General features: G+C 45.0%; 1 protein-coding gene across 1 annotated transcript; it reads left to right on the plus strand.

Annotated features, from left to right (window-relative positions):
• The first annotated feature begins 9248 nt into the window (after positions 1-9248).
• On the plus strand, positions 9249-14904 carry serpinc1 (serpin peptidase inhibitor, clade C (antithrombin), member 1). Its single transcript, XM_084459011.1, has 8 exons — positions 9249-9480; positions 11047-11416; positions 11654-11869; positions 12132-12269; positions 12494-12712; positions 13282-13456; positions 13622-13686; positions 14277-14904. Exons 2-8 carry the CDS (start codon positions 11048-11050, stop codon positions 14457-14459), a joined length of 1365 nt encoding a protein of 454 aa, XP_084315137.1. The 5' UTR covers positions 9249-9480; position 11047; the 3' UTR covers positions 14460-14904.
• Positions 14905-17097: the final 2193 nt, after the last annotated feature.

Raw genomic sequence — 17097 nt, forward strand, 5'->3', positions numbered from 1 at the left:
CTAGTCCTCCGCAATATTTACAACTTCTGCGTCATGGAGGACTAGTCCTCCGCCATATTTACAACTTCTGCATCATGGAGGACTAGTCCTCCGCCATATTTACAACTCCTCACCATGGAGGACCAGTCCTCCGCCATATTTACAACTTCTGCTCCATGGAGGACTAGTCCTCCGCCATATTTACAGCGTCCTTGGTTTCGAGCAAGCTGAAGCGAGCTAAAAGGAAACTCGGCCACTTGTAGATGACTGTGCACAGGAACTCAAACAAGTGTAAATGTGCATCACCTCCTTCAGTCTGCATCTCCTCCTTCAGTCTGCGTCTCCTCCTTCAGTCTGCATCTCCTCCTTCAGTCTGCATCACCCCCCCTTCAGTCTGCATCTCCTCCTTCAGTCTGTCACCTCCTCTTCAGTCTACATCTCCTCCTTCAGTCTGTCACCTCCTCTTCAGTCTACATCACCTCCTCTTCAATTATTCAATAGACCCCCCCCCCCCCTCGAATGTAACAACTTAATACAAAGTTGCACCCGATACAGGATGAATCAGCCGATTTATTCGAGGAATGCAAAGTGACGCCAAAATTATTATATAGCAAGATATTTATTTATATATACAGCTAGATAGTTGGTTTTGGGCTCTGGATGACGCTAGAGCGCTTCAATACCAGAGTAACGACACTTCCAGCGTGACGCGCCCCCTAGAGGGACATTATGGGCATTACCTTTGTGACAAGAAACCCCATTCACTGCCGTTATGTCTATCACGCACAAGCTCGAAAGTTGATGAAAACGGCCGTGTTTTTACCTTTAGATGTCTTGGTCATATTGAGTCATGCTTAGAATTTGTTTATTTCAAAATATAGAGTAACATTATGGTAGAAAACTGTTTTTAGAATCTGACAAGTGATTGGACAAACTAGACAGTACGGTACTGATGTAGATCATAATTCATGCACAACAACTTGCCTATTTACCATAAGCAATTAGTAAGTTATTGACCTAATGACCTACTAGTTGTAGATATGATCATGTGAAATAAATAAGTAATAAGTAATAAGTGCTTTAAAATGGATAATAAACAGCTAATGCGCTAATATGCATGTAATAAGCTCTGCAGCAGCTAGTTAGTGTTAATAAGTGTAAGTGAAGTGTTACAGTAAGACAACAACATTATATTACACTCAACCTAATATAATAAGGTATATACAGTAGACTAAGTTAATGTTCCATTGTTTTCAAATAACTTGATAGACCATTGAACACAGTTCTGGTCATACTTTAGAAAATACTGTGACAGATGTTATCTATCACAAGTAAGTCAACTCAATCACTCATTACAGGGTCAAGTCTCACACGCGCGCACACACACACACACACACACACACACACACACACACAAGTAAGGTAGTCAAACACAGTGAGGTCTTAAATAGGATACTCCACTCGATACATAACTACAGTACACAGGGTCCCATTCTGGCCCTCCTTTTATGCTATACAGTATTGGTTTGAGCATGTGGTTGATAATGGCTCTTGTAAATAGAAAATAAACTCATTTTTTCAAGACCCTTCACATTTTTGCGAATTGGGTATGGTGAAGCCAGGGTAACTAATTGTAGTAAATTAATAGGAATAATTGATGATACAAACAGTAGGTACGTGGTGATATGCCTGCAGACTAAGATGAGCAATTTATGTTATCAGTAATTTTGCTGGGAGAGATGATGCTAGATTCGTTAAGAGAAAATCCCATCTTAAAATGTACAATTAATTTGTTTTAACAGGAGCATGGATATTTAGCAGAGTCGTCTGTGCTGCTGAATAACTATCTTGACATAATAGAACACTATCCCTGGTTTCTGTTCTTTTTTCCATAGTCATGATTATTTGACAAGTCATAGATTTATCAAGTGCATCTGCTTTTAATTTGGGCTGTCAGATGTATGATAGAAAGAGAAACTGATTAAGTGAACCAGTACTAGTAGTGAACCAGTACTAGTAGTGAACCAGTACTAATAGTGAACCAGTACTAGTAGTGAACCAGTACTAGTAGTGAACCAGTACTAGTAGTGAACCAGTACTAATAGTGAACCAGTACTAGTAGTGAACCAGTACTAGTAGACAATTCAAATGGAAAACACAAATGTTTGTAAAACTAATGACTGTCATGCAGATTGATGACAGTCATATTTTGCAGATTGAGGTGGAAAAAAGCTGGTCAACTTAATGGCAAGAAGAGTGCATACTTCCCTAACCCTAACCCTAACCCTCTCCTCTTTCACTGCTGATTTCCTTTTTAAAATGTCTAGTCCCTCTTCATTTTAACTTCCATGGAATTGCAAAAGCAAACCTATTTTGTTGTTTTTGAAGATGGGGTTAATCATTCTTAGATGGGGCTTGGAGGGGCAGGCCAGTGAACTGAGCCCACACAGACGCACAGCTACTGTAAGCTCCTCAATCTTTACACAACCACTGAGACCACAGCCATGCTAAATCACTTAATCAGCTGCATTTGAAAAGTAAACTTGAATTCAACAGTTGCTTTCAGTTGCAAAATGTGAACTATTGTCACCCAAAGTGATTTACACACTGCTATTGGGAGTAATATCTGCTCTTTTAATCCTAGCATAACTTTTTTGTAGGTTTGCCTTTCATTTAGCAGTTATTAATATATAATTATATTAAAGCAGATATTTAAAGCGATACACCGTGTACTGTATAACAAAAGATAGAATTTCAGTATTCATGGAAATGCCTGTTTTGCGTGACATCACTTTTGAGATAAGAAATGGCATACGCTTTATTTACTTGCCAAAGGTCAGACCTTGACTCTGGCATTCTAAACCTTCCTGCGACCTGTGGTGGCTCTGTGCACACAGCATTGAGGATCCCATCCATGCTGAGTTTGCCCTCTTTACACCGCAGTTCTCAATTGTAAACTTATTTTTATGCATTCAAATCAGTGATTTAGTGATGTTTCTTTTATAGCCTTGGGCATATTGTTACTTCCACCCCAGCGAACGCATGGGAGTCATATTTTTGGTCAAGTGTGGTGGTGTGGGTGGTTCTGTTTGTTTGTAATCATGATTACGCAAAAACTACCAGACTGGGTGAAGGGCTAACCCTAACCCTAACCCATGGGCCAAGAAAGAACCCATTACATTTTGGAGTGGATACGAATAACGGGGCGGATCCACAAATTAAAATAAAACTTTGAGCGAAGCCAGCTCCCCATGTGGGTTAGGGTTAGAGCGCTAGAGACACCAGCTCCCCATGTGGGTTAGGGTTAGAGCGCTAGAGACACCAGCTCCCCGTGTGGGTTAGGGTTAGAGTGCTAGAGACACCAGCTCCCCGTGTGGGTTAGGGTTAGAGCGCTAGAGACACCAGCTCCCCGTGTGGGTTAGGGTTAGAGCGCTAGAGACACCAGCTCCCCGTGTGGGTTAGGGTTAGAGCGCTAGAGACACCAGCTCCCCGTGTGGGTTAGGGTTAGAGCGCTAGAGACACCGGGTTTGGACTGGGGTGTGCTCCCCGTGTGGGAGCGCTAGAGACACCGGGTTTGGACTGGGGTGTGCTGGGAGAGCCTGGAGTGCACCGAACCCCCCCCTCGCCATCTGCAACCTTAGGGGGGCGCTACAGAGCCGCCCAAACATGGCCACACATTCAACTCACTCATTTTTTGGGACTTGGGTTCAGGAGTGAACAAATCCCTCTGCTGCAAAACAAAAATTTGAGCAAAGCGTTCCCCTAACGACTAAAATTTTGCCTGAATTAGCAGGAAGGCATTTCATTTTGACAACTCATAAGCTTATATGTTGCACAGCAAATACTTTTTTCCCCAGAATGATTTTTGTTACTTCATACTTTACTACTTTTCTATTTTTCATTGTGAGTACATAGGAGTTATAATACTTCATAAAGATTTGATACAAAAGCTTTGCTGTGACACATTCTAGAGATGGAGAGAGGGTTACCTGTCACACTTTGAAATTGTGTGCCTAATTGCTATTACTTATTACATGGGTTACTACACTCTTGGCAGTTTCTCCTAATTTTCAGCGGTGCAACCGCTTCTTTACACGACGTGTCCGTTCATAGCATGATATTTTACTGTTGCACCCCAGCAGAGGGCAGTAGAGATTGCTCATTAACCTGCACTGCTTACTTTGCCGCCTGGGTGTAGTCTTAATCTATATCAGAAAGTGCCGCTGTTTTTTTTGTGGGTTGTTTAAATTAGTGACTCGCCTAGCATGCATTTTTCAGATGTTTTATCTTTCATAATTATTCATCAGGCATTGGTGATTAACGGAATCAACCATCTTACTTGATGTTCTTCTGGTATTGGTATATTTAAAAGTGATGGGTTTGGATTGGGAAAGACTGGGCTCAGGGTTAGGGTTAGGGTCAGGGTTAGGGTCAGGGTCAGGGTTAGGGTTACTAAGGGTGTGTCCACCAACAAGCTGGTATGTAAGCGCATTGTGTTGCCTCTGTATGAAATGCGCTATACAAATAAAGCTTGATTTGATTTGATGTAGCTAAGCACACAGTTGCTGAGAACGCACTGGGAAAGCTAAGTTGATTGTCTAGGCTACCGATGTTAGACGGCTAATGTTGGCAACAAGAGTAGTGCTTTTGCATACAGGAGTATTAACTAGCTAAGTTAAAGGAGTAGTAAAGGGAAAATGCATGTTTAGCCCTGTTTTAAGGTTACTTGTGATCATATACAATGATTCAGATCAAAACGTTGACAAAGCTAGCATTTTCGAGAAAGTTGATAATTGCTCTAACACCGTTTTGGTCATACAATGGATGTGGATGGGCATCTTGAAAAATCATTCAAAACATGTTAAACTCTCGATTTCAAAGACAAGAAACTCACGAGGTGTTAGTTGGCGTTCTGGCATATAATTCGCCATAAAGTAAGATTCTAGTTCATCTGGAAAGGCTTTTTAAAAATATTTAGCATCAAACTATTTAGTCGCAGCACATACGTGTGTAAACGTCCGCTTTAACTGATTCCGATATTGCGCAAAGCCTTGATCTCGCGGTAGGCGACGTCCGTGGATTCCGGCTCAGCTTCCTTATTTGAAAAGCACTATTCACTGTGTGAAAATTGGATTGCATTTTTGTATACTACAATTGCTTTTCATCATCATCATCTTCATCCGCTTATCCAGGGTCGCGGAGGCAGCAGCTCCAGCAGGGGGCCCCAGACATCCCTTTCCCTAGCAGCATCAACCAGCTCTGCCTGGGGAATCTTTAGCCGCTCACAGGCCAGTGCGGAGATGTAGTCCCGCCACCTAGTCCTGGGTCTACCCCGCGGCCTCCTCCCAGCCGGACACGCTTGGAACACCTCCCTAGGGAGGCGCCCAGGAGGCATCCTCACTAGATGCCCGAACCACCTCAACTGGCTCCTTTCGACGCAAAGGAGCAGCGGCTCTACTCCGAGTCTCTCCCGGATGACTGAACTTCTCACCCGATCTCTCAGGGAGACCCCAGCCACCCTCCGGAGAAAACTCATTTCGGCCGCTTGTATCCGTGATCTCGTTCTTTCGGTCATGACCCATCCTTCATGACCATAGGTGAGGGTGGGGACGAAGATAGACCGGTAGATCGAGAGCTTTGCCTTTTGGCTCAGCTCTCTTTTCGTCACAACAGTGCGGTAAAGCGACTGCAGAACCGCACCAGCTGCTCCGATTCTCCGGCCAAACTCCCTCTCCATGGTTCCCTCACTCGTGAACAAGACCCCCAGATACTTGAACTCCTTCACTTGGGGTAAGGACTCATTTCCTACTCGGAGCGGACAGGCCACCGGTTTCCTGCTGAGAACCATGGCCTCAGATTTAGAAGTGCTTATTCTCATCCCAGCCGCTTCACACTCAGTTGCGAACCTATCCAGAGAGTGCTGGAGGTCGCAGGCAGCTGATGCCATCAGGACCACATCATCTGCAAAAAGCAGTGACGTGATCCCCAGCTCACCGAACTGCAAACCCACCTCCCCCCGGCTACGCCTCGATATCCTGTCCATGAAAATCACAAACAGGATTGGTGACAAAGCGCAGCCCTGGCGGAGGCCAACACCCACCGGAAAGGAAGACGACTTACTGCCGAGGACCCGGACACAGCTCTCGCTCTGGGTGTACAGGGATTGGATGGCCCTAAGTAGGGACCCCCTCACCCCACACTCCCGCATAACCCTCCACAAGACCTCTTGGGGGACCCGGTCGTAAGCCTTCTCCAAGTCCACAAAACACATGTAGACAGGTTGGGCAAACTCCCAAGCCCCCTCCAAGATCCTTGCGAGAGTGAAGAGCTGGTCGGTAGTTCCACGACCAGGACGAAATCCGCATTGTTCCTCTTCGATCTGAGGTTCGACTATCGGCCGGACCCTCCTTTCCAGCACCTTGGAGTAAACTTTCCCTGGGAGGCTGAGTAATGTGATGCCTCTATAATTCGCACACACCCTCTGGTCCCCTTTTTTGAATATTGGGACCACCACCCCAGTCTGCCACTCCTTCGGCACTGACCCAGACTTCCACGCAATGTTACAGAGGCGTGTCAACCAAGACAGCCCCTCTACACCCAGCGCCTTCAGCATTTCTGGACGGATCTCATCAGTCCCTGGGGCTCTGCCACTGTGGAGTTGTTTGACTACCTCAGTGACCTCCTCCAAGGACATTGACGACCCCCCATCATCTTCCGGCTCTGCCTCGATCGTAGAGGGTGGATTAGTCGGGTTCAGGAGTTCCTCAAAGTGCTCCTTCCAACGCTCAACAACCTCCTCAGTTGAGGTCAGCAGTGTCCCCTCCTTGCTGTATACAGCTTGGATGGTCCCCCGCTTTCCCTTCCTGAGGTGTCTGATGGTCTTCCAGAAACACTTTGGTGCCGACCGAAAGTCCTTCTCCATGGTTTCTCCGAACTCCTCCCACACCTGCTGCTTTGCCTTGGTCACGGCCGAAGCCGCAGCCCTCCGGGCCAGTCAATACCCTGCAACTGTTTCTGGGGTCTCCCGGGCTAACATAACCCGGAAGGCCTCCTTCTTCAGTCGGACGGCTTCCCTCACCACCGCTGTCCACCACGGTGTCCGAGGGTTACCGCCCCTTGAGGTACCTATGGCCCTCAGGCCACAGCTCCCAGCCGCAGCTTCAGCAATGGAGGCTTTGAACACCGACCACTCATGCTCGATGTCCCCAACCTCCACAGGGATGCCTGAGAAGCTCCGCCGGAGGTGGCAATTGAAATCTCTCCGGACAGGCTCTTCCTCCAGACGTTCCCAGTTCACCCTCACTACACGCTTGGGTTTTCCAGGTCTGTCCAGAAGTTTCCCCCGCCATCGAAACCAGCTCACCACCAGATGGTGATCAGTGGACAGCTCTGCCCCTCTCTTTACCCGAGTGTCCAAAACGCATGGCCTCAGATCAGATGATACGATAACGAAATCGATCATCGACCTTCGGCCTAAGGTGTTCTGATGCCAGGTGTACTTGTGGGCATCCTTGTGTTCGAACATGGTGTTTGGTTTGGACAAACCGTGACTAGCACAGAAGTCCAACAACAAAACACCACTCGGGTTCAGATCGTGGTGGCCATGCCTCCCAATCACGCCCCTCCAAGTTTCTCCATCATTGCCTACGTGTGCATTGAAGTCCCCCAGTAGGACACTGGAGTCCCCTGCAGGAGCCCCCAAAAGGACTCCACTCAGGGTCTGCAGGAAGGCTGAGTACTCTGAACTGCTGTTCGGTGCATAAGCACAAACCACAGTCAGAGTCCCCCCCCCCACAGTCCTAAGGCGCAGGGAGGCGACCCTCTCGTCCACTGGGGTGAACTCCAGCACAGAGGCGCTCAGCTGGGGGCTAGCTAGTATAGCCACACCTGCCTTACGCCTCATACCGTGAGCAACTCCGGAGAAGAACAGGGTCCAACCCCTATCCAGGAGTTTGGTTCCGGCGCCGGTGCTGTGCGTGGAGGTTAGCCCCACCAGGTGTAATTGGTATCGCTCCACCTCCCTCACAAGCTCCGGCTCCTTCCCCCCCAGCGAGGTCACGTTCCATGTCCCCAGAGCCAGCCTTTGCCGCCCAGGTCCGGTCCGTCGGTGTCCCCCGCCTTCACCGCCACCTAGTTGGCAGCGCACCCGACCCCGACAATTCCTCCCGCGGGTGGTGGGTCCACGGGACGATGGAGGAGGAGATGGTGCTTCCACGTTGCTTATTCGGGCTGGGCCCGGCCGGGCTCCGTGGTAAGCCCGGCCACCAGGCGCTCGCATGCGGGCCCTCCGTCTGGGCCTGGCTCCAGACGAGGGCCCCGGGCTTCCTCCGGGCCGGGTCTCTCTTCCTTTAGGTTGTTTTGTCATCAGGGTTTTTGCCTGTAACCCCAGGTAGGGGGGCTAGGGGGTACTACCACTTGCCAAAGGTGGACCCCCAGACTAGTGGAGGGAAGGAGGCGTCTTACTTCTCCATTCTAGTTTTGCAACTAGCCACTGCCGCACTGCTTTTGATTTATTTTATTCCATTGAGGAGGGATAACTAACTGGAATATTTAACTGTAAAAGAAATGTAATTTATGTGCAACGGTTATTCTTTACTGGCAGGGACTGTGTGATAATTAAATAACATTGTGAAATGACTGTTTTCTTTTTAATACATGGCATGCTTTCTTTAGCTCCTTTTCTCCAGTTGTATTTTTAATGTGTGTGTGGATGGGTTAGGGTTAGGATGTGTGGATGGAGGGTGGGGGGGTGTCTTCATTTTATTTCTCAACTGTCTAAGTTATGAGCGAACGGCTGTATTAAATGAAAGCATTCATAACCAAGTTAATAGGCTATATTAGATAACGTTTTACATAATATGTAAATTATTCATATAATATTATTATATGAATAAAAGTTAAACCAGCATGTTGGGGTGAAATGGCTGTTAAGAACTTTGACTGCATGACTTCACATGATGTGGGATCAATTGGAACTGACGCAATCAATATTTCAAAGGTTGATCTGAGTAAAGGGCTGTGTATACAGCCCCCATCATGCACTGCAGGGCACTCACCCTTTCATGAGAGAGACTGCACCTTTAGGATAAAACTGCAGCCGCCCGTAATAATGGCTGTTGCAGGCAATAGTTGAGAGGGGGAGGGAACTTCAAGCAGTCTGAAGTTGGACTAAAGTAGTGCTCTAGTTTCACATGTAACAGATATGAACCATGTCATGGAGGGAGGGAAGGGGGGGTAGGGTTGCATTCAGGAGTAACTGGGGGGCTGCACAGCGCCTCTCTGTGGGCCTGCATCTCGTGGTACTTACAAATGTCATGCGGCTGACAGTTTTGATAGTTGGACAGAATTTTGTCCCACAATGCAATGGGCACTTCAAGGCGCTGATCAGCTCTGATTGTCTACTGCTCAGTCCTGATTCTCAAACAACCCCAGACTCTCAAGCTCAACTCTGCCCATCAACGTTTTACACACAATTAGATATAAGGAAAAAGATTCCTCAAGGTAAGACTGGCTTGATGACTTAAATATTAATGTAATTAATCAGTAACAATGTAATTTGCATGTAACTCTAATTCACTCTGTAACTACACAACAGATAATGGCCGCTTACAGATGTTTTCCATTTCTCAGCCCAGTGTTGATTAATCACATAACAATGTAACATTATACTCATTATTAAAAAGGGAAAAAAATGCAAACAACTTGAACAAACCAAACTGGGCTATGTCACCATTATGTTTTCAATCAGGTTGAATGATGATTCCTACTTTACACATTCCTCACAATCCTGGGCATTCAAGGGGTTACTTTGCATTTGTAACTGTTTGCTCTTTTTTCATCTAGACCCTTGAGACATTGATCAGGATATATCAAGTTGTCCTTTGCTTGCATTTTAGCATGGAAGGGTTTAGAAAGGAAGGGCTTAATTAGACATTTGTCTAATGTCAAATGTACTTATCATTTCATAATGCCGGGTTACACAGTTGCCCACACATATATCACACAATATCTATTTGTCACTAAAATAAAATCAGGCTTTTAGGGTGTCTATTTGCATTCTTGAATTTCTGTTGACACTGATGTACCCTTTCACAATATCTACATAGCTTAGGTTATGTGAAAGTAGGACACAGCAGTTTGAGGTAAAATGCATAGATTCTGATTTATTTTAGCCAGGTATTTTTCACACATACTAGGAATTGGTTTTGGACTGTGCAAACAATAGACAACCATAGACATTGTGCAAGAACAAGACCAGACAGTGCACAATATATAATAGTGCAAGAAGTAAAGGTCTATAGACCATAGTGACAAGGGCCATATTGTAACCTTTCACCCCAGTATAATGTCCTGTGTTCTAATTTTGATTTATCAGACTCTATTTACTACCAGAAATTAAGAGTGTAGCATAAATGCTAATAGATATATAGTGGCCTCCCTCAGTTTATCTTGGATAATCAACAATTAAGCTGCTACTGTACATGTAGGTAAGCTGAGGGAAAATTATATCTGCCAAGGTAAATTTAGTGTACTTAGTGGGTTTGGGTTAGGGTTAGGGTTAGGGTTAGAGCGTCCACACTCCCATAAGGCCGTAGAGGAAAGGCCGATGTTGCAAGGCAAAGTGTATTGACAGGGAAAAACATTCATATTATATACATAATAAAGTGTAATATAATAACAATAAAAATAAACAAAATAAAAACCGTAAAGTGCATAAAATTGAGGGCAAGGAGGACCGGGAGACTAATGCAAAACCAAAAAAAAACTAGCTAATACAAATTCACCAAACTAGGGTAAAATAAATCAAAATGAGATTAAATAAAATACAATGGATGTGATCCATTTTGGTCATACAATGGATGTGATCATCACAATATCAATTCACATACAGTAGATAGCCACTCGTCCTTTCCTCTGGGCTCGTCCTCTGGGCTCGTCCTTTCCTCTGGGCTCGGTCACTGCTGGTGTTACAGTATATCCACCCAGACCTTCGGCATCATGTATTATACCCTATTATAAAGTCATATAATGTGTTTCCACCCTGACTCCCTTCCTGGCCTCCTGTAGGATGAGGCTGTGCACATGGACTCTGGGGCTGCTGCTTCCCTTCCTCTCAGCCTCACTTGCTGCCCAAGACATCTGCAATGCCAAACCCCGAGACCTGCCCCTGGAGCCCCGGTGCATCTACCGCAGCCCGGAGCCAGAGGACGAGGCTCCCACCGCGGACAAGGAGTCAGAGAAGGTTCCCGAAGCAACCAATCCCAGGGTGTGGGAGCTGTCCAAGGCTAACAGCCGTTTTGCCTTGTCCCTCTTCAAGCAGCTGGCCCAGAGCAAACCCCAGGACACCAACATCTTCATGTCCCCCATCAGCATCTCTACTGCCTTCGCCATGACCAAGCTGGGCGCCTGCAATGACACCCTGGAGCAGATCATGAACGTAAGAGGCCAGTGGGCCGTCACACACACAAAAACACTGTAGACTCTGTTGAGTGATAAACTTATGATTCACATAGTTTAAAATAGAGGCTTCCACATGCTTGTGATCAGTGCAGGTTTGAGAAATTGTCATTTTGCATGTTTTTTTCTTTCCATTGCTTCTCTTTCATAACTGACTTAATATCTACAACCAGAATTCCAGTCAACCAAGCACCCTTGCTCTCTTTTTTCCATTCAGGTGTTTGAGTTTGACACAATCAAAGAGAAGACATCGGACCAAGTACATTTCTTCTTTGCAAAACTCAACTGTCGCCTGTACCGCAAGAAAGACAAGACTACAGAGCTGGTCTCAGCCAACCGTCTGTTCGGAGACAAGTCCCTTGTGTTCAACGAAACCTACCAGAACATCAGTGAGCTGGTGTATGGAGCTAAACTCATGCCACTCAATTTCAAGGTTATTTCCCGAGCACAGCTGCGTTTCACACACTGAACTACACTAAACCAGTAGGTCCCGACAGCCCATCATAGTACCTCTGAAACCAGGGCTGTTGCTAATATTGAATTATGTGTATTGTATGAGATAAACAGCTAGATTGTTGTGACTTTATTTATCTGTAGTCTGTGTGCAATACTGAGTACTGATTAGCTACATTCCAGTTAACAAAGTTGTTCAGACAAGAACTGCAAGGATCTGTAAACACAGGTGTGTCTTTCAGGGCAACCCAGAGCTAGCGCGGTTGACAATCAACGAGTGGATCTCAAACAAGACTAAAAGTCGTATTCAGGACACTCTACCAGAGGGGGCTCTGGATTCCAACACCGTGCTGGTCCTGGTCAACACCATCTACTTCAAGGTGTTCTTAAGAAAAGAAAGCATTTGATTTTGAAAGCATAATCAATGAGTTGATTTTGATTTTATATCAAAATCTTTGTATTTTAATGTCATAAAAACAGTATTCTTTATTATGAAATCAATGTGTTTTTTATGTGAGTAATAATAGAAATAGTAAGTTACATCTGTCTCCTCGGTGGAATGTGTATGGAACAGTCTTTTCAGTGCATTCTTCTTGCCTCATAGGGTCAGTGGAAAAGCAAATTTGACAAACAGAATGTTTTCAAGTCGGACTTCTACGTCAGTAAGTCAAAGACCTGCCCTGTATCCATGATGTACCAGGAGACTAAGTTCAACTATGGCAGGTTCACCGAGGACAAAGTTCAGCTGCTTGAACTGCCTTACCGTGGAGAAGATATCACAATGGTGCTGATTCTGCCTCTCAGAGACACACCGCTGTCTGAGGTCAGTCCCGGGCCTCAAATTACCTCCTCTTTTAAAGCTGCAGAACATAAAATGACCTCCTTTTTTAAAGCTGCAGAACATGAGATTTTTGTAAGATTTTAAACATTTAATATTGCTATATTGCTTTGAGAGAGATAAGTGAGAGACAGATATAAGTGATTGAGCTCCTCTGTGAGATTGGTGGGAGCTACAGCACTCTCCCCCGAGGCTCTGTTGGGGGATTTGTAGAGGTCTGGGTTAGGGTTAGGGTCTGGGGTTAGGGTTAGGGTTAGGTCTGGATCTCTTATTAAACATAAATCCAACATCCAACTGTTTGGAACCGGCTGAGTAATTGAAGCTTTTTCAAAAACCACTCATCCAAACAACTTCACACTCCTTCCTTGGGTCCTGAGCAATGCACTCCTTCCTTGGGTCCTGAGCAATGCACTTACCAATCAGGTTCATACAGCGCTCGGTTCTGGAGATAATCAAAATACAGACACACAGAGATGCCTTCCTTTCTAGTAACATGCAGGGTGTAATAACACATGTGCTGGTTGTAATCTAAACAGTCTTTGTTTTGCTTTGAGGTGGAAGAGAATCTGACTCTGCAGAGACTGACTGGCTGGCTCGACGCAATGAGAGAGACAACAGTGTCTGTACAGATCCCACGCTTCCGGATTGAGGACAGCTTCAGTTTGAAGGGGAAACTGCAGGCCATGGGCCTCCACGATCTCTTCAATTCTGAAAAAGCCAGTTTGCCAGGTACAAATATATGTAGGCCTACATGTGCCATTTCCTACCTGCTTGGTTTTAACAAGTCAGAAGTATTGTACGCAAGGAAAGTCTTTGTACACTTTAATTTTGTGCAACATTTCATTCTGGATTCAGAATCTGTAAGGCTAACTTTAAGCTTGTGCTTAATTTCAGGTATTCTTGAAGATGAAGGAAATGGTCTCTACATTTCAGATGCATTCCACAAGGCATTCCTGGAGGTACGTACAAACTGTTGAATAAGAAAATACAAGTACAGTAACTAAATATAGAAGCTAGAAGTTGCAACTGAAAAGGTAAATCATTTTAATTTTAGAACCAAACGTTCCTCCCGCTGATAGTAGTCATAGAAGTCCAACACACTTGTATAATATTAATATACAAGTAGTATAATATTAATACTGCATCATACAATAGTATAATATTAATACTGCATCATACAGTAGTATAATATTAATACTGCATCATACAATAGTATAATATTAATACTGCATCATACAGTAGTATAATATCAATACTGCATCATACAGTAGTAGCTGGTGATGATTTTATTAATTTAAATATTGGCACATACAGTATAGTAGATTAAACCATCAACTATTTACACTAATTGGCCACAAGACCACAAACTCTGGAACCAGATACTGTACAGTATGTTGATTGATGTTGATAGTCTACATAATGAAATTGTTGTGAATATATATAATTTATCAAATAAAAAGTCAATAGCCAGACCATTATTTCATCAGCCATCATTATCAAGGATCCATATAATATGTGAAGTGGGATAACCGAGACCCACCTGTTGCAGGTGAATGAGGAGGGCAGCGAGGCGGCCGCGGCCACGGCTGTGGTGGCCGTCGGCCGCTCCATCAACTTCAACCGGGAAGTGTTTGTAGCAAACCGGCCGTTCCTGCTGCTGATCCGAGAGTCTACTATCAACACCATGGTGTTCACCGGGCGCGTGGCTGACCCGTGTGACAGCAGCCAGTGATGTGACCACACACTACACACACACACACACACCACACACACACACACACACACACACACACTACACACACACACACACACACACACACACACACTACACACACACTACACACACACACACCACACACACACACACGCACACTACACACACACACACCACACACACGCACACACACACACACACTACACACACACTACACACACACACACACCACACACACACACACACGCACACACACACACACACACTACACACACACTACACACACACACACACTCACACACCACACACACACACACACACACACACACACACACACACACACACCACACAAACACACACACACACACACACACTACACACACACTACACACACCACACACACACACACACTACACACACACTACACACACACACACACACACACACCACACACACACACACACATACACACACACACACCACACACACACACACACACACACACACACACACACACACCACACACACGCGGGCACACATTTCAGATTTTGTCCTCCAGCAATATACTGTAGACCCACATATTATGTTGCCTAGCTGCCTATTATTTGTGTTCCATCCACATGAAATAAACTCACTGAGATGGACATGACACCCTCGTGTGGTTGCTTTAAGAACTGAGCGCATGTTCTGTGAGTGAATGTCAAATGGCCTTTGATGGATAACCTGTTGACTAAAAGGAGGGACTTGTCTTGCCTTCTGCACAGACACACACACCCACTCACACACCACACACACACACACACACACACACACACACACACACTCACACACCACACACACACACACACACACACACACACTCACACACACCACACACACACACACACACACACACACACACACACACACACACCCACTCAGACATGTATATACAGAACAAACACTGACCTACAGTAGAAGCCATTTGGAAGCATGTTTTGAGTAGTGCATCTGACCTAACCCTAACCCTAACCCTAACCCTGACCCTAACCCTGACCCTAACCCTGACCCTAACCCTAACCCTAACCCTAGTCATATCAGGATTACTACCATGCATGTTCTTTATCAAAGCAGCAGTTTAAAGGTAGACTGCTGAGTGACAGCTGTGCACATGCTGTGTGTCCACAGGCCATACAAGGACACGCCTCCCCTCTCACAGCATCTCTGGGGGGTTGTTTTCCAGGTGTGACAGCACACTTCAAAATGCACCTTTAAGCTGAGAGAAGTAGATTAAAGTACTTCTTCCACAGATGCATGTTTAGGGTTCTATGAGCTTCCTAAGCGAGTATAAAGCTTATTCAAGCTTGTCATTGTGAGTGTTTCAAAGGTTGAATGGAGTCTAGTTTAAAAAATGATTCGGGGAGTGAAAGTATTCTCCTGATAGACGTTTTGAGTCATGAAGTTTTAATGGTTGAATAGTTCTAAAAGTACAAGAGGTATCAAGGTGAGAGTGTAAATCCCTGAGGATGATCTTGAGTCTATTTTAAAAACTGAGGGGTGTTTCATGGCCCATAGACTTGCATCAGTTGTACGTCCCCTTTGAGCGTCCATAGCAATAAAAGTATAAGTAAAATCAAAAATTCTGAATGGTTTGAACACAAAAAAAACTAAAAATGTGATTCTGCCACAAATACTATAAGACCCTACAGTATAGTATGCCCCCCCTCGGCCAAAAGTCCACCTGATGGCTCCTGGAAAGGCCCCCTGCCTCCTCGTGACTAGCCCCTTCCCACTCTGTGTTGTCAGCTGTCCATATCTAGCTAACCCAACCCCTTTACCCTTGGCTCTCTGCTTTCTGTCTCCCCACCTCTGCTTTGCGGCATTTTCTATGAGCCTGTTCTGCTAAGTGCTTACTGTGCTCTGTTATATGATTCACTTAACTATCATATTAGAGACTACAGGGATAGCCAACACATAATGGCCGACCATGTAGGCAACTTCTCTGTAACTATTTGTGCACTCTACTGTTAGTCATGTCTCTCTTATGAAGTATTTAGCCCATGTTTACTGCTCTGTATATGTTCTTAGCCAATAGACAAACATTTTCCAGGAGCTTGCTTGATTGTCTGGTTGAGAGAGGTCAGGGAAGAATTTTGTACAGCTCACTTTTCTGGCCCACAGGTGAAACTGTTTATTTTGCTTCCCTCTGTGACCTATGCCCACCCCCCCATTGCTCTCTGTAAAGCGCATTGTGTTGCCTCTGTGTATGAAATGCGCTATACAAATAAAGTTTAATTTGATTGTGTGCTAAACAAAGTACTGAAAAATACCTACAGGTAATATGTCCCTGAGGATGTCTCTGCAATCTCTGAGTGAATCACCCACAAAAATACGCACTGTATGAAAATAGCGAGTAAAGACTTACCCTCTACTCTACCTGCAGAATTCCAATATGGCTCAATATGAATTGATGTCGGCCGTCTATTTGAAATATTGTAGACATAATGTGTGTCTGACATTGCACAGGATGGGGGGGCGGTCTATAACATATCATTATTATGTTTGCCAATAAAACATGGACCTTGGCTTTCAGAAATATGCTGTATCAATTCAGAAACATAAGTAAGACGTACTGTAGACCTACTAGAATAAGATTGTAAGATGTAGGCCTATACTG

This window comes from Borostomias antarcticus (genome assembly GCF_949987555.1).
Source record: "Borostomias antarcticus genome assembly, chromosome: 26".
In the NCBI taxonomy this organism is placed as follows: domain Eukaryota; kingdom Metazoa; phylum Chordata; class Actinopteri; order Stomiiformes; family Stomiidae; genus Borostomias; species Borostomias antarcticus.